Below are 18,223 nucleotides of genomic sequence, written 5' to 3' on the forward strand. Positions count from 1 at the left end.
AGGCAGTGGTGGAAGCCAAAGAACATATCTTGGCTGGGGACATCTTTCAGATAGTTCTTAGTCAGAGATTTGAAAGGCGGACGTTTGCGGACCCATTTGAGATATATAGAGCTCTTAGGATTGTAAATCCAAGTCCCTACATGGCCTATTTACAGGTATACTCCTTTGTTCCTCTTTTCCTTACATTTTTCATGAAAGTTAATATTACTTATCTGTGGTTACAGGCTAGAGGATGCATATTAGTTGCTTCAAGTCCAGAAATATTGTTACGTTCAAAAAATGTAAGTGTTACCTACTCTTAACTGACCTTTGGTTCCCTTAATCCTTGAACCCCATTGTCTTCATTAACAACTGAATGGATGGCTTAATGTGTGGATTCTTTCTACTACAGAGGAAAATTACCAATCGCCCCCTTGCTGGAACTGTCAGAAGAGGAAAGACACCTAAAGAAGATCTAATGCTGGAAAAAGAGCTCTTAAGCGATGAAAAACAATGCGCAGAGCATATTATGCTTGTTGATTTGGGAAGGAACGATGTTGGCAAGGTTCATCACTTGACCACTGCTCAACTCCTCTGTCATTTCCAGTCTCTGACTCTCTTCTTTTGGAAGCTAACAAGCAGTTTTTAAGCGGTAATCTAACTTTTTGGATATTCTCGTGAACTTAGGTTTCAAAGCCCGGTTCTGTGGACGTTGAGAAGCTCATGAATATAGAACGGTATTCACATGTCATGCACATTAGCTCCACGGTATGCTCCTATTGCAATTTTAGAAACTTTTTAGTTCTAAAGTCTTTTGCCTCAATGGATTTTTGCATAAGTTTTGTCTTCACTCTAGTAAGTTTATTAGATATCACAGTCGAATAATGAAAATTTTGAATAGAAGTGGTGTTGAAGCCTAGTTCTGTCTAGACTAGAGAACCCATGAATATGTGACTGACTTCACTTGTTATGACATGAGCTTAACAATATGCTGTCCAATATCTGTTTGTCTCACAATACATCTCCTTCTCCGCAGGTAAAAGGCGAATTACTAGATAATCTAACAAGCTGGGACGCTCTTAGAGCTGCACTTCCAGTTGGAACCGTCAGTGGAGCCCCAAAGGTTCTCTCTCTCACAAAACCCACAAACTTCTTACACGTTGTTCTTCCCCATACTCAAAAAAATCATTTGATACAGGTAAAAGCCATGGAGCTGATAGATAAACTTGAAGTAACAAGGCGTGGTCCTTACAGTGGAGGCTTTGGAGGCATTTCGTTTAATGGAGACATGGACATTGCCTTGGCTCTTAGAACAATGGTCTTCCCAACAAACACCCGTTATGACACATTATACTCTTACAAGCATCCTCAGAGACGTCGAGAGTGGATTGCTCATATCCAGGCTGGAGCTGGGGTTGTTGCAGACAGTAACCCCGATGATGAACACAGAGAGTGTGAGAATAAAGCAGCGGCTTTAGCACGAGCCATCGATCTTGCTGAGTCTTCCTTTCTTGAGTCACCTGAGGAGGTTACCACTATCACACCTCCTCACATCAACAATGTCTGAGCATAAGCATTCTTGTTTTTTACTTTTGATTTCAGTTTCACTCACTCAAACAGCTGTTTGATTTGTGAGATTGGTTCTTTTGAATATTAGAATTTAGGACTTTGTCCGAGGTTTTGAGGTCTGTCAGGACCAAAAGCTGCTAGATTTATGGTTTTTTTTTTTAACATTACAGCTTGTAGCAAATATTTACAAAATTATTTCATATGGTCGAATAAATATAGTTGGTCTACTGATTTGACTGTTATAGTAGCGACCAACCACCGCTGTTGGGAGCTAAACTACTTTAGCGATTAAAACACGATTTCAATCGGTAGCTGTGAAATTTAAGCGTTTGGGAAAATTGAAAAGTTTTTAAAATTATTTAACCGCTAAAATGTTACCGGTTTAATCTTTTACCTATTTTAGAGTTTTGGACCCCAAAACACTTCTTGCGTGACCCGAGAAAACGCAAAGAGCCAGCAAAAGCGCGACCGACTTCATTGAAAGAGCGACCAAAACGCAGCGTTTTGATAGTGGATACATACAGATACCGAACCAATCAATAATACAGATAGACAATTAAAAGCAATAAAAGGAATCGCGCGATTGGGGTCAGTTAGAGAGAGAGAGACGAACAAGTCGTGTTTGAGATTTTAGGAGAAGAAGACGAAGAAGATGGAGAGTATCTGGCGAATCGCGACGGGCCAAGATCCGAACCGTGAAGATTACGAAGGGATCGAGTTCTGGTCAAACCCGGAGCGTTCTGGTTGGCTGACGAAGCAAGGCGATTACATCAAAACCTGGCGCCGCCGTTGGTTCGTTCTCAAACGAGGGAAGCTTCTCTGGTTCAAGGATCAAGCCGCTGCTGGAATTCGCGGATCTACGCCGCGTGGTGTGATCTCCGTGGGTGATTGTCTCACCGTGAAAGGAGCTGAGGATGTTGTTAACAAGCCTTTCGCGTTTGAGCTATCTAGTGGTGGCTATACCATGTTCTTCATCGCTGATAACGAGAAGGAGAAAGAAGAGTGGATTAATTCGATTGGAAGGTCGATTGTGCAGCACTCGAGGTCTGTGACTGATTCTGAGGTCCTTGATTACGATCACAGGCGGTGATTTTTTTTGTTTTTTTTTTTAACTACTATATGTGTGATTTCGTTGTCGTCTCACTCTCTGGGTATGCCTTAGGGTTTTCCTGGGATGTAACACTCTCTTATGTCTTTTGAATTATGATGTTATTGTACCTTTTGATCGTGATGTATCTATATATGCCTGCTCAAGTTTCAAAATTGATTCTCTCTTTGTTTGTGATTTCTCTTCTTTGATCGAACTAGTGGGTTTCTCTTTATATGTGGAACGATCATGATCTCTTTGCTCAACTTTGATTGATTCAACAAGTGATTGATAAGAGTCAAAAAGTAGAAGCTTTTTTGGGGTTTCTGAAGGAGGGGTTTGGTCTCTGAAATGAGTTAGATCAGTATGGTAACATTCCCAGAACAAGAGATGCCCTTCCAGGATTCTCATTCCATTTCACTTGTGTTGGAGATGTGAGATTGATGTATTGAAATGTATTGAAATGAAGAAACAGAATTACCCTTCTGTTTATGCTGTTGGCCCCATATAAGTCAATCAAATGGCTTGATGCTCTTTTGTTCTGTCATCAGCTTTGCTTCTAATTATGTCTGTATTGGTTCCTTACATACCAAGGTGGCAAGCTGTGAGTTTCTTTGGTAGCCAATGCTGCATTTATTCTGTTTTGGATTTAATGTAGATCTCTTAGCAAGCAGACAATTTAACATCAACAGTTGGATGAAACAATTTCATTGCAAATTCTTTGATACATTGTTATGTTCTCCTGCGGATATTCAGATTTAGCTTGTAAAGTGTTTACTTTCATCCTGGAAAGGACGTGATTCTCTTGTAACTCGATGATTACAGGGTATTGTGCAAAAGGGCTCTCTAGATACGGTTTTGGAGCTGTTTAAGAAGATGGAGTCAGAGCACATTAGGGCGTATCATGCGACAATGGCTGTGGTCTTGTCTTTTTTTTTTTGACGATCATGGCTGTGGTCTTGTCTACTTGTACAAAGGTACAGAATCTAGAGTTTCTTCGTCCTATTCTATGCAATGTTTGATTTTGTGCCACTCTCCTCAGGGTTTTCATGGACTGTAACACTCTTCCCTGCTTAGTTATGCTGTTATTGTACCTTGACGTGATGTATGTAAGCCCTCCAGTTTTAGATCAAATGTCCCCACTTATATGATCTTTCTCTTTATTCGATTTACTGAGTTCCTCTTATCTTCCCTTTGGGACAATTTTGTCGTTGTTACCCTCTTGTTCGATTCATGTGAGGTTTAGGAATTTTCTTCTTGATTCTTTTGCTGGCTTTTTATTTATTTATTTACTAATTCCAAAAAGAAAAAGGATAAATTTTCCTTACAAATAGAAAAAGGTAAAAAGGAAATTATACAATTGATTAATACAATACCATAATTAAGAAAAATTATAATTCAATTAGTAATCCTAAAAGAAAAAGAATTGTAAATACTCATGTCTATATAAACAAATAATTTGGCTCATATATGCGATTCATTAAACCAACTATTTAGGTCACCAAAACAAAGAAGAAGAAGAAGAAGAAAAAACCCTAACTAAAACTCGAGAATCTGATTTTAGTTTCTTTGTGGTAGAGCAAAAAAAATGTCCAGTTGGACGCAGATCGATGCAGCGATCATGGAGCCGGCTCCAGAAATCAGAGATTTTGTCGATGGAGTGGCATATGTTGTTGCCAAAGGGGGGTCATTTCATGAGAGCAGTATGAAGGCCTATGAAGAGGGCAATCCACAATACAGCTTTTTGTGGAGCTCAGACCCTTTACACGCATATTACCAGCGAAGTCTTGCTCAACACCGATCTCAAAATCAAGATCAAGATCAAGATGGTGGAGATCAACCTGATGATCATGAGTCTGCACCTGTAGATCAACCTGATGATCATGAGTCTGAACCGGATGCACCTTTCGATCTTGGGTTTCCTCCTCCATATCTTCTTTCACCTATTTTCGAACGTCCTGACTTTGCATTCCCCCCAGAGACGAAACCCAAAGATTTGGCTATCATTAAGCTCACAGCCCTGTTTATAGCGCGGTGGGGGCCGTATTTTTGGCGGGCTTTGATTAAGAGAGTGGATAAGGACCCTCAGTTTGAGTTTCTTAGGGTAACTAGTGGTAAAATGTTATCCTTTTCCCGTGGGCTTGTTGGTATCTACCACAAAATGTTACACAGTTCTGAAAAGCCTTCTATGGTCACCGTTCTTAAGGTTTTCTTCCAGAAAGTGGAGATGTCTACGGTTACGCTGCATGCTTTTACGGGTGGTGTCGACTGTTTAGCTTTACATGGAGGATCGAGACTATTCTATTGTCATGCCACGACCTGAACGCCTTTCAATGGTTGTTGATCGACTTAAAGATGAGCAGCCTCCACTTGTATCTGATACTCCGTTCAGCGGGTATACACTTGACCGTTTTGAAACGTCGAAGGAAGCCATGGAGATTTGTATTATTAACCTCACAGCACAGTTTGTGGCACGGTATGGGCCGTATTTTTGTCGTGCCTTGAAGAAGGCAGTGGATAAGAAGCCTCAGTTTTTGTTTATGAATCCAACTGATATCGACTATAGTTTTTATAGTGGTCGTGTTAATGCGTATTCCAAAGTATTCATGCGTTTGACGAGGCTGGGTGAGAGGAGGAGGAATTATACTACGGCGGCAACGGTTCTTGAGGTTTTTTTCCAACGTCTTCAATTGGAGAAGCTGGAGGAGGGAGACGAAATGGCTATGATTGATTTGCATGCTTTTTTGAGTGGTTTTGACTGTCTTGCTGACATGGAGGAGGATGAAGAGTATGAGTATTCTCGTAGCTCACTTACTCATCTAGTACTAGAACGACTTCGGCTTTGTAATGCTCAGCGTCGACTTGGATCCCAGCTTACTGAGAATCAAGGTGGAGTTGAGGATATTCATGAGTGTGACGTCGTGCAACCAGTTCTTGATCATCCTATATGGGATCCGCCTCTAAGACGTACCAATCTTGTAATATGTGGACCCCTTATAAAAGAGCTTACACTCAAGGAGATTGTTATTATTAAGCTCACAGCGCAGTTTGCGGCACGGTATGGGCCTTATTTTTGTCGGGATTTGATGAAGACAGTGGACAAGAACCCTCAGTTTAAGTTCATGCTTCCACAAGATACGAATTTTGATTTTTATAATGGGCTTGCTGGTGCGTACGCCACTGTATTAAGGCGGTCCAAAAAGCTTAGGAATAGTGATGCTCCTACGGGGACCGTTCTTGATGGTTTTTTCCACCATCTTCAACTGGAGTTGTTGGAGGAGGGAGTGGAGATGGCTATTGATGATTTGCATGCTTTTGTGGGTGGTGTTGACTGTTTTGCCTACATGGAGAATGAAGAGTATTCTTCTAAATTCCCACCACCTGAACCCCTTTCAGTGAGAATGAACCGACTAACACAAATGCAGCCTCCACTGGGATCTCGGGTTACTGGATACCTTGCTGATCAGAACCAAGATGGAGCGCAGGATATTCCAGCTACTCATAAGTGTGTATGTGGTGCACAACTCGGCCTTGGGCCTCCCCCTCCTTTCAGGGATCTGGCATTTGGATTCCTTGAAATGGATACCCCACTCAAGGAGCTTGGTGTTATTAAGTTCACAGCGCAGTTTGTGGCACGGTATGGGTACCATTTTTTACTGGCGTTGATTAAGAGAGAGCGTAAGAACCCTCACTTTGAGTTTTTGAAGCCAACTGGTAGCAGTTCATATATTTGGTTCCATATGCTTTTGAGGGCGTATTCCAGAGTATTGAGAACTTCTGATCTGGTGAGTGATGCATCTATAGCGGAGACCTTTATTGATGTTTTTTTGCAAGTTCTTCAATTGGAGAAGCTAGAGGAAGGAGATGAAAAAGCTGTGATTGATTTGCATGCATTTGTGGGTGGTGTTGACTGTTTTGGTCACATGGAAGACGAAAAGTATACTGCTTACTTGCCACCACCTGAACACTTTTCAGTGATGATGAACCGACTAACACAAATGCAGCCTAGACATCGACGGCCTTGTGATCAGCTTGCACCGCCTTCAACGGGGATGATGCAACCTGCACCGCCTATGCCTGGAATGTCTCCTCGTGTACATGAGGAACCAGAGCCAAAGAGACAAAAGCTTTGACGAGTCAACAACACATGTTCCAGAAGACTACTTGTTATTTTTGTCTCTTTTTTTTTTGTTTTACGTGTGAATACATTTTTACTTTCCAATTGGTCTTAACTGTATATTTACAATGGAGAATCTTCAGTAGTTAGTGCGACCGTATTCTAATTGTTTTTTCCCTCTGGTTTTGACCTTGCGATTTGAGTAACTAAAACACCAAATTCTGAAGTTCAGAATCTGAACCATGTCACTGATCGTTAAACTTTTCTTATTTAGTGATTAATTAAGTTATAATGAAGGTAAAGTAATGAGAGAAAGACTATGAAGGGAAAATGTTGTTGTCAGTTCAATATTGATATGAAAATTCACGAGCCCTTTACTTTTTAGTTCGGGTTCTATGCTAGAAAAGCTGCTAAAATTTGTCTCATGAGATATGACGGTGACATTCCAAGCTCTTTTGGAGAAGTGCTTTCACTTCCAGTAGTTGGTCCTAAGACTGCTCATTTCTTGTAAAACTGGCCATATTACTCAGTTTTGTGAAAGAGTTGCATGTTTGAGTCAAAGGTTTCTTGTGATGTCCTGCGATGGGTTTTGCATGTAGTATGGAACGATTTCGGAAGGGATATGTGTAGAACAGAAACGAAACAGGTGCTTCTAAAATATCATGCTTATATATATATTCTCTATGAGATTGGTTCATCTTCGCAGTTGTTAAAAATGTTGCTTCTTATTTTCATTGTAGCTTCTCTATTAGTGGGTGATTCTGTATTAGCATTCTAAATTTTCTTTAATTTACTTTTATGGGTGATTTGATTTTGTTGTTTCACGTATTGTAAAATATTATATTACAAACTCCATATATAATTATTAACTTTGAAAACTCAAACTTGATAATGTGTTTCTTTTAAATTTGAAGTATAACCTTATTAGTTATATTCTGATTCTATAATAGACAGAAAAAAATTAAAAAACAAAAAGAAAAATGTTACTCTTTTAGAATGTTTTTTCCTTTGTGGATGATGCATTTTTAATTGAGAATTTGTTAGAAATGTTTTTTTTTATTAAATTAATTTTACGATTAATTTGATTTTTTCGCAGATAGTAAATTTGTTAAATTATAAATTTTTGTGTATATGAGGAATCTAATCAAGTGTAATAATCTATATAATAATAACAATCTGAAAAAATGCCAACAACAGTTGCGACTTTTCGTCGTACCTTTTCGTTATATATATATTTTATTTTATTTTGACAGAAAATTTTAGCAGTTGCATCTTTCTAAAAAGTTGCATCTGTTAAATGTAGAGTTGTGTCTCTTACAAACAGTTGTGTCTATTGAAATGTTCACATCTATAGAAATTTATATATAAATAACTTCTCATCACTGTATTCAAATATATATATTTTTTTTATATTTTTGACAGAAATCTTCAACGGTTGCGTCTCTCTAAAAAGTTACGTCTGTTAAATGTAGAGTTCTGTCTCTTACAAACAATTGTGTCTATTCAAATGTTTACATCTTTATAAATTTATATATAAGTGACTTCTCATCATTGTATTCAAAATTTCTTTATTTTATATTTTTGACAGAAATTTTTTACAGTTGCGTATCTCTAAAAAGTTGCGTCTGTTGAATATAGAGTTATGTCTTTTACAAACAGTTGTGTCTATTCAAATGTCTATATATAATAACTTCTCATCATTGTATTCAAATATAATAATAACAATCTGAAAAAATGCCAACAACAGTTGCGATTTTTCGCCATACCTTTTCGTAAAATATATATTACAGAAAATTTCAACGGTTGCATCTCTCTAAAAAGTTGCGTCTATTAAAAGTAGAGTTGTGTCTCTTACAAACAGTTGTGTCTATTCAAATGTTCACATCTTTATAAAATTATATATAAGTGACTTCTCATCATTGTATTCAAATTTTCTTTATTTTATATTTTTGACAGAAATTTTTTACAGTTGCGTCTCTCTATAAATTTTTGTCTATTGAATATATAATTGTGTCTTTTACTAACAGTTGTGTCTATTGAAATGTTCACATCTATAGAAATCTATATATAAATAACTTCTCATTATTGTATTCAAAATTTCTTTATATTTGTATTAGTTAAAAGAGAATTTGTTAGAAATGACGTCTCATCACTATGGGAAATTTATTGCAGTTTGATATATTTTGTTAATCGTTGTAATATTTAATTATATTCAGTCTCTAGGTATACAACCATCTATTCATCGAGGATTATCATTCTATTGGTATGAATCTAAACTGAAATTTTTGTTTTTAGCTGTTAAAAAATATGGTTCAAGTTGGTTTTTTCAGAAAATGAGAGCTTATTGGCTCTTACATGTTTGTTTATTTTTTTTGTCACAAGTATATATATATATATATATATATATATATATATTTGTCTACTCCATGCTTTTTTATTAGAAAACTAGTGTATTATTGAAAACAATATGAATTTCTATCTTTCTATTTTCTTAAAAAAATATCTGATTATGAAATATCAAGGTAAAAATAAAAATAAAATATCACAGCTGGTTCTATTATATTTTCTACAGTTGGGAATATTCAGTTTATTGGGAGATGGAAAACTGGTGGTGAACAGAAAGATTGATTGTTGAGATGATTGTCCAATAAACTATCTTGACGACAAAGATTTATCTACAACTTCATATAGATTAAGGGAATTTGTATATTTAGTTCTAGTCATAATACACTCAAATTAAAATTTTAACAACAAAAGATATTGAATATGAAATATTATAAAAGTTTGAAAAGGTTTTGGATTCTGACTGCCAAAAAAAAGAGGATTAACTATGTATATATAATCTATTATAATTGGCAAAATGTTTAATGACTATAGGTTGTTTTTTCATCTATAAAACGATAGTTGTTTGTATTACATATACATTTACAATACTGCCTTTATGAATATAGATGTATTATTTTTTATATGAATATATAACTGAGTTTTGATTCAAATAAATAAAATATGTGATAATTTTCTAAATATGTGATAATTTTCTGTTTAGTTATATTCAAATTTGAGAGGATTGGTAATTTTCTTACTGATTGACTGAATATTAATATTTATATTCATTTTTTATGAAGTAAAAATTCATTTGGAAATAGAAATATGTTTGAGTTATGCTAAAAAGGATTAAATTAATTAGTAGAAAAGAATTTAAAAAAATCATTATGTCAATTTATGAATGGTCCTCAATTAATATTTTTAATATTTGTAATTTGTTTTATGATTATTAAAGAAATTTATAGTATCTTATACAATGTATTCATAATTTTATCATTTAAAAAAAAAAATTAAAAATATAATCATTTACATATCATATTTGACAACAAAAGAATAAGTTGTAACGGTTCATAAAATATACAAAATTATGACTGTAAGATTAAGAAGAGAAGACATGACTGTAGATTGCATTTATTCATTTTTCAGTAATTAAAAAATATTTTAAGAAAATTACGACAAAAAGACATATATAAAATGTTACATTGAAAAGACGCGAACGAAAGGTTAAGACGAATAAAAGCGAATGAAATAACACGACTGCAATGATATCTCATGGCAGTTAATCGTAAAAAATTATTTAATTTGATGTGGGTAGTATTGATAATTATTTATTTAATCATATGTGAAGGTAAGATTATTTTTTAAAGAATATTTTTCAATAAAGATATAAAGAATGTTTCAAAAATTTGTATGTTTTTGAAATTTTTATTAAATAGTTTAGGAATCCCAATACTTTAATAAATAAATTTAATTAAAGAATTTTTGTAATAAATATTTTACTAAAATAATTTTTTTCCGCGATATCGTTGGGGTTCCATACCTAGTAATAATAATAACAACCACATATATAACTTGTAGTTTGAGATCTGGAGAGTATTGAATGGACTGAGATTATGAGGATAGGATAATGATATGTGATCAAGTCAGGGGAGTTGTTTGGAAATAACCCAAACTTTCAGAGGACCGACCAATCAGAAATGCGAGAAGTAGCTTTCTTTGGTCATCCATTATTAAATTTTCATCTCCAGCTTGCCAATGGCCACCTCAACGTTAGGTAGGAAGGAGCAACACATCAGTAATCATCACGTGTCACAAAAGTCAAAATTATTAATTCTCTTCTTCTTTGGACTTTAATATGTAGATTGGAGGAGGAAAGATCAAAAAGCTATCTGTTCTTTTGTTAAGATATGAGGAATGCAGAGCTCATCTTCATCCCAACACCTACCATTGGTCATCTTGTTCCGTTTCTTGAATTCGCTAGGCGTCTCATTGAGCAGGATGCTAGGATCCGTATAACCATCCTCTTGATGAAGCTGCAAGGTCAGTCTCATATGGACTCTTATGTTAAGTCAATTGCCTCCTCTCTTCCGTTTGTTAGATTCATTGATGTCCCTGAATTAGAGGAGAAACCTACACTTGGTACTACACAGTCTGTGGAAGCTTATGTGTACGATATTATTGAGAGAAATATCCCTCTCGTGAGAAACATAGTCATGGATATCTTAACTTCTCTTGCATTGGATGGAGTTAACGTCAATGGAATAGTTGCTGACTTGTTCTGTCTCCCCATGATTGACGTTGCTAAAGATGCAAGTCTCCCCTTTCATGTGTTCTTGACTACAAATTCTGGATTCCTAGCTATGATGAAGTATCTAGCAGATCGACATTGTAAAGATACCTCGCTTTTTGTTAAGGATTCTGGAGAAATGTTGTCAATTCCTGGCTTTGTAAACCCTGTTCCAGCTAAAGTTCTGCCTTCAGCTCTGTTTCTTGAAGATGGTTATGACGCTTACGTGAAGCTGGCCATATTGTTTACCAAGGCTAAGGGAGTTCTAGTGAATAGCTCCTTTGATATTGAGCCTTGCTCTGTGAGTCACTTTCATCATGAGCAGAACTACCCTTCTGTTTATGCTGTTGGCCCTATATTTAACCGGAAGGCCCATCCTCATCCGGATCAGGACCTAGCCCGTCGTGATGAGTTGATGAAATGGCTTGATGATCAGCCCGAGGCATCGGTTGTATTCCTTTGTTTTGGGAGTATGGGAAAGTTGAGAGGTCCTCTAGTGAAGGAAATAGCACATGGACTTGAGCTATGTCAGTACAGGTTCCTCTGGTCACTACGCACAGAAGAGGTGACAAACGTTGAACTTTTGTTGCCTGAGGGATTTCTTGACCGTGTCGCTGGCAGGGGAATGATATGCGGTTGGTCACCTCAGGTGGAGATATTGGCCCATAAGGCAGTGGGAGGTTTTGTGTCTCATTGTGGATGGAACTCAATAGTAGAGAGTTTATGGTTTGGTGTTCCAATAGTGACATGGCCAATGTATGCAGAGCAACAGCTTAACGCGTTTCTTATGGTGAAGGAACTGAACCTCGCAGTGGATATGAGGCTTGATTACAGGGCACATAGCGATGAACTAGTCAGTGCAAACGAGATCGAGACAGCGGTTCGTTGTGTAATGAACAAGGATAATAATGTTGTGAGGAAGAGAGTGATGGATATCTCGAAGATGGCACGGGAAGCTACGATGAACGGTGGATCTTCGTATTTGGCTATTGAGAAATTCATACAGGACGTGATAGGAACAAAGCCTTAGCCTTTTCTTATTCATAAGCTATATAACCTTGTTATTTTACACTCAAACTTGGTTCTTGAATCAGCTGCGGATGAATCTTGTTTTTATTGTTGAATTGATCTTCTTTTATTGTTTTTACTCATCTTCTGACCAAAGTAAGGCCAGGGACACTCGCCTTTGGAAAATTTGGTGTTTGTATGATATACGTGCGTCTTTAACGATCATTGAGTCATGCGCATCGAGTAAGAAATATGACAAAATTATTTTTATAAAACGTTTTATTGCAATATCTTCTAGAACAACATAGCTAGGAAAGGAAGACTTTATCAATGAAGAAAAAGAAACAGCAAACGAAATCTGGAGTTTGTGGAACTTAACATATATGTAAGAAGAAGGACATTAGAACTGCCGAATTATTCATCCTTCATGTACTTCCCGGATCACCTATTTATAGATACACTGATTGTAACTAGGGTCCGTGGAAGTAAGCATGCCGCTATTTGGGAAAAAGAACAAACATGCTTCGTTGGTTCGGCCATGGCTTTGGTAATAATCGTTCATCAAATATGATGCATGACTTATTGTAGTATTGGGCTTAAAACATGCTCCACTCGGTAGGATTGGTCTACAATCAATCCCATTACTACACGCAAAATTGATGTTATCTTCTAGCTGATCATCCTTGGCCGTCTGCTTTGACACACACCACTGTTTTGAGCTTGCCACGGGAAGGTGGTTGATCATGATGGATGATAGGAGGATTGCCATGAGCGACAACAACTGCGAAATGTTTGCCATCTCAAATAAATCTATAAGCTGTTTGGTATAGTGAAGTGATGATTTCTTATGTGGTTTATATATTTATACCAGAGCAATGTACGAAAGAAAAGGAAATAATGAATATGTGAAATAAAAGACTTTGCTGTACATAATAAATGAGGAAGATTTGTAGAATAGTAACGTAGGAAGAAAAAACAGAGAAGATGAGAAAATGAGGTATATTTATACATAAATAAGGAAGATTTGTAGGAGATGTCGTCTGTCTACCAAATCTTTCCGTTACATATATTTAGGTATACTCTAGAAATTCGAACGTTATTCAAAGAGTTCTATATTTTAGATACGTATCTGAGTATCGTAAATTAGAAAAAAAAAAGATTTTGGTTAAATAAAATTTTCCTTTTACATATATGAATACTCTAATCAGTTCACTTCAAATCTGTATTAACATTTTTGAAGTACATTTTATGTTATGCACTTTAAGTTTTGCTTATTTAAATTTTTATTTACAACATTAACCCCTAAAAAAATTCCATAAATAACATTGCAGAGAAACTCAAATACTAAACTTTCTTAAATCGACCAACATTTGTTACATTTATTGCCATAAAATCTTAACAATATCTATACATTCCGATTTTTTCAAAAATAGCTATACCCATTAAAGTTTTAATCCCATAAAATCACCAAAACTATCTTTAGAGATTTTGTTTGTATAGATTTTCTATAGAAATTTTTTGCTTTACATATTTTGATTGTACAATGTAGATTTAGTCATCTAAATTACTTGATTTGAGGTACTTAGGGGTTGATTCCTCAGATTTTTCACATTATAAATTTATAATAAATAAAACTAAATAATTATCCCCTGGTGTTTCTATAAATTGAAGTACATTTGGTGTCCTTTAAGTTATACTTATTTACAAAATTAATCCTTAAAAAATTGCACATACAAACATAATCAATTAGATTCATAAAATGTCTCTACAAATTTGGTTTATAATTTTCCAAAACAATTTATATATTAAGAAATTTTATTACACTTAATAACATATGCCAAAAATATCTATACAATATTTTCTTCTTTTAAAAACTATAATATTCAGTAATAACTATATTGTTTCATATGAACAATTAAAACTTTAATGGTTATTAATATGCTGATAAAAATGCAAAAATAATTATTTCACGGGTTAAATCTAATAAATTGGAGTATTTATAATATAAACTAGGTAACAACCCGCATTATATGCGGGATAAATTGATTCAAATAAAATTATTATTTGGAATATAAGGTATCAGAATAATAATTTTACTCATAATTTTTTTGTTTTATTCAAATTTACATTTAATTATTTTGTATAAAAATATGATTCACTCGTGAAATGTGGAAAATAATTTAAAACATGGTGGAAATTTTAGTTATGGTAATCTGTCTTTTTGAGTTTTTTTTTTGTGTTTTCAAAAGTCAAATTCATATAGTTTTCATTTGATATTTCACATTATTATCTACATCGATGTGCCATTAAATAGATAAGACAATGTTTTAAAACTAATCAGTTAAAACTAATCTTAATTTTAAAAATACCATGAGAAAAATGTATAAAAATGGTAAATAATTATTAAAAAGTGTAATAGTGGTAAAAATTTGTCTGGGATTTCAAAAAATTCAATACTATGTTAAGATCGTTGAATCATCATTTATTATTAAATTATTAAAAAGTCAATATATTATTATTATGAATATTGTGGTAGTTATTTTTGGATAAAATTTTAAATATATTTGAATAGTTATTAAAAAATTTTAATAGGAGAAAGATTTGTGTTTTTCAAAACTTTAAATTGGTGAATAGATTTAAATTATTTACGAAATGTTATTTATTTTTAAGATTATTATGATAATTAATTTTTAATAGATACTCCCTTTGTTTCATAGAGTGTCATTTTAGAATTTTATTTTTGTTTTAGAAAGAGTGTCATTTTACATTTCCAATGCACTATTTAATATTTTCAATGCATCTTTTACATTAGATTTTTTAGTTTTACCCTTAATCTATGACTAGATTAACCTATTAAACATTTATTAAATAAGGGCATATATATAATTTAATATTTTCTTAATTTGTGTGAAATGTGTTAAAATGACACTCATTGTGAAATAGAGGGAGTACTTGAATAGTCATCAAATTTTTCTAAATCGGAGAATAAATTTTGCATCTCAAAAAGCTAAATAGATGAAGAAGCTTTTTAATAGTTTATGAAATGTAATTTACTTTAATAATTAAATATGTTATGAAAATAATAATTAAATAATTAACTATATATTTTTTCTTTTTTAGTTGATGAAGTCTTTCATTTTAAAAACTAATATAAAGAAACATTACCTTATATATTCTAACGACACATTTATGTAAATAATAATAAAATAAAGATTTTCTTATATATTTTAATGGGCATATTATTTATGTTATTAATTTGTTTACTAATAATTAAAATTAAAACGAACAATTAATTCATTAAATAATTTTACCAAAAATAATCAATTAGTAATTTGTGGTAAAATTTTCACCTAATGTTTTGTGGCAGTCTTTGGCAAAATTACCACACTAAATTCATGGCTGCTTTGTGACTAATTACCACAAAAGCTGTTTGTGTGTCATTTGTGGCAATTTTACCAGAAATCAATTTCTAACACTTTCATGACAATTTACCAGAAAAGTAATGTGACAATTCGTTGCAAAATTTGCCAGAACGTGTGCCTGGTAAACTGGTGGTAAATTAACCAGAACCTATTGTCTGACATTTCATGACAAATTACCACAAAAATATTGTGGCACTTCGTGGCAAAATTGCCAGATCTGGTTCTTGGTTAACTCGTGACAAATTTGCCACAAAATAACATTGTGACATTTCGTGGTAAAATTGCCAGATATTGCCACGGTTTATTTTTTGTAACGACCCTATAGCCACACTATTTATTTTTGGCAATCTCTGGTAAATGTTCATATTGCCACAAAATCAAAGCATTTGCCAGAAAATTTTCTGTTGCATTAGACTCATTTTCTTGTAGTGATTTAATAAATCAAAAAACTTATTTTTGTAAATATGTTTATCTTAAGATGCTTAACTATAAATAAATCTCCAACAAATCGCTCTGGCGACGACACATCAACATTTTCAACAAAATGCTTCTCTATTAATATATAGGGGATTAATACGCAGTATATAGCATAATAACTTTTATGGATATAATTTTTCACGGATTAAATCTAAATAACTTTAAACTTACAGATTAAATTTAAAAAAACTAAAAATTTTAAAATATAATAATGTAAGAATAATTCATTCACAGGTTAAATCTAAAAAGCAGTAAAAACTTCTATTTTTATAACCATAATAAATTCGATATGGTACAAATGTAACATTAGTATAAATAAAACGAAATAATTGTCGCATATCTGCGGTATACAACTGATCAAATTTTATAATTAACAATTAAAATACAATTATACAATCTTAAACACTAAACAAAAGAAACAAAATTAACAAACAAATATAATTTTTTAATATTTAATATTTTTTTTTGTAAAAATATTGTCTCGCGGTGTACCGCGGGTTAAAATCTAGTAGTTATATATAAAGTGAGTATTTGTATAATTATAAATCTCCTTTTACATAGATGGATATATTTTAATAAATTCAAATGAGATTCATCGTTGGAAATAAATATATGATATTCATCAAAATTTCCTTTTAAAATTTGTTCTCTGATTGAATAAAATTAAAAAAGGAAGGATAATATAATTCTTATATAATAGATGGATAATATAATTTTTTCAACGGGACTATAAATCACTAACCGTTACAGTTGCAATTAAACCTACCAATTGGTCATTTTTCACCACTATGGTTTTAGGCAAAAGGACATGGACATTTTTATACATGAATTTTTCTTACAAGATGAAGTTATGTTTTCAATCTTCCTAGTGCCAACTTCATTGTTGTTTGTGACTCTTATAGTTCAAATGGCAATAAATATATAATCGAAACAACCAAAGCATTTAGGGTGGAAGAAGTCTTAGAGATTGATTTTGGAAAAGTGAAACACAAAATAGGAAAGGTGTGAGACCCATTTGGTTTTATCAGGGTGGTACTCACTACAAGTATTTGGGGTATTTATAGCATCCGATAAAACCAGTTGTGCTTTGGTAAGAATACTATTTGTCTCACATTTTTAGTTTTTTTTATCATTTATTCATTATTCATTTGTTAAATCTAGTGTCACTTACCTCCTCACATTCCACCTTTATGTTCAAAAACCTTAGACCGGACTTAACAATGGTGCTCTTAACATTAGCATGTTGGTGATTGTGAGAAGCACCGAACTCCGCTTGCAGGACGTGGTTGATGTAGTGTGTTATCTCTATTGATGTAGTCTTTTATACAATTTTGTATTAGTATTTTCATCTTTTATATGTACAGATTTAGTATTTTCTTACAAAAATCATTGATTGTAAAGAAATTTCGAGCTGGAATTTAAAGACAATGAAAAAAAATAGCAGCCTACTATGTAGGTCAGTATTACCTTTCCATAAGTTTTATCACTTACTTACCATTTGTTTGGTTGATGTTGGTTTTGAGTGGGTTTTTTCTTGTATTGATTTATGTTACTCTTCCTCTATACATCTGACTTTTTTTTTCTTTTATATTCTTCAGTGCAATTAACGACTAGTGATAGAGACAAAATATTCGTTCATAGGTTCATAAATATTTTATTAGTAAAATAATTATTGAAAAAAGAAAAAAAAATACCATCACAAATGATCATATGAAAAATATACCCTACATTCACTCTTTTGAAATTTGAAGAAAAAAGTTTATCATGGTTTCATTTGTCACAATATACTCTTGTTAATTTCTTTGAAACAAAAGATTAAGAACAACTTTATATTCAATTAAAAAGTAGAAAAAAATTCATTGTCATGAAAAAAAAGTAATTTACAAAAAAGCTATATCTCACTCCTTCGAACCTTTTCTAACATGTCTTTCAACCACGATCCTGCACTTTCA

General features: G+C 33.4%; 4 protein-coding genes across 6 annotated transcripts in view; 3 read left to right on the forward strand and 1 right to left on the reverse strand.

The window, feature by feature from the left end:
• The window catches only part of LOC104786703 (anthranilate synthase alpha subunit 2, chloroplastic-like), a 4,235-nt gene extending 2,460 nt beyond the window's left edge, over positions 1 to 1,775 (forward strand). For 2 of the 3 annotated variants that reach the window (XM_019245881.1, XM_010512156.1), the window contains 3 exons: positions 667 to 747; positions 1,016 to 1,102; positions 1,178 to 1,775. In XM_019245881.1, coding sequence (XP_019101426.1) covers positions 667 to 747; positions 1,016 to 1,102; positions 1,178 to 1,546 — 537 coding nt within the window. In that variant the 3' untranslated portion in view covers positions 1,547 to 1,775. Of the gene's footprint in view, positions 1 to 2; positions 156 to 224; positions 282 to 391; positions 545 to 666; positions 748 to 1,015; positions 1,103 to 1,177 lie in introns of all 3 variants that reach the window. The other variant, XM_010512155.1, reaches the window with a different exon arrangement.
• LOC104786704 (pleckstrin homology domain-containing protein 1-like) lies at positions 2,097 to 2,833 on the forward strand. The gene has a single exon (XM_010512157.2). It carries the CDS (start codon positions 2,201 to 2,203, stop codon positions 2,636 to 2,638), a length of 438 nt encoding a protein of 145 aa, XP_010510459.1. The 5' UTR covers positions 2,097 to 2,200; the 3' UTR covers positions 2,639 to 2,833.
• LOC104789205 (UDP-glycosyltransferase 71D1) lies at positions 10,874 to 12,597 on the forward strand. The gene has a single exon (XM_010514938.2). The coding sequence runs from the start codon at positions 10,985 to 10,987 to the stop codon at positions 12,392 to 12,394; it is 1,410 nt and encodes a 469-aa protein (XP_010513240.1). The 5' UTR covers positions 10,874 to 10,984; the 3' UTR covers positions 12,395 to 12,597.
• Positions 12,695 to 13,250, reverse strand: LOC104786705 (major pollen allergen Ole e 10-like). The gene has a single exon (XM_010512158.1). The coding sequence runs from the start codon at positions 13,169 to 13,171 to the stop codon at positions 12,818 to 12,820; it is 354 nt and encodes a 117-aa protein (XP_010510460.1). The 5' UTR covers positions 13,172 to 13,250; the 3' UTR covers positions 12,695 to 12,817.

Source organism: Camelina sativa, chromosome 5, assembly GCF_000633955.1.
Source record: "Camelina sativa cultivar DH55 chromosome 5, Cs, whole genome shotgun sequence".
NCBI classification, from domain to species: Eukaryota; Viridiplantae; Streptophyta; class Magnoliopsida; order Brassicales; family Brassicaceae; genus Camelina; species Camelina sativa.

Coding starts and splice junctions, on each gene's coding strand:
- LOC104786704 (XM_010512157.2), top strand. CDS start 2,201: ATGGAGAGTATCTGGCGAATCGCGACGGGCCAAGATCCGAACCGTGAA.
- LOC104786705 (XM_010512158.1), bottom strand. CDS start 13,171: ATGGCAAACATTTCGCAGTTGTTGTCGCTCATGGCAATCCTCCTATCA.
- LOC104789205 (XM_010514938.2), top strand. CDS start 10,985: ATGAGGAATGCAGAGCTCATCTTCATCCCAACACCTACCATTGGTCAT.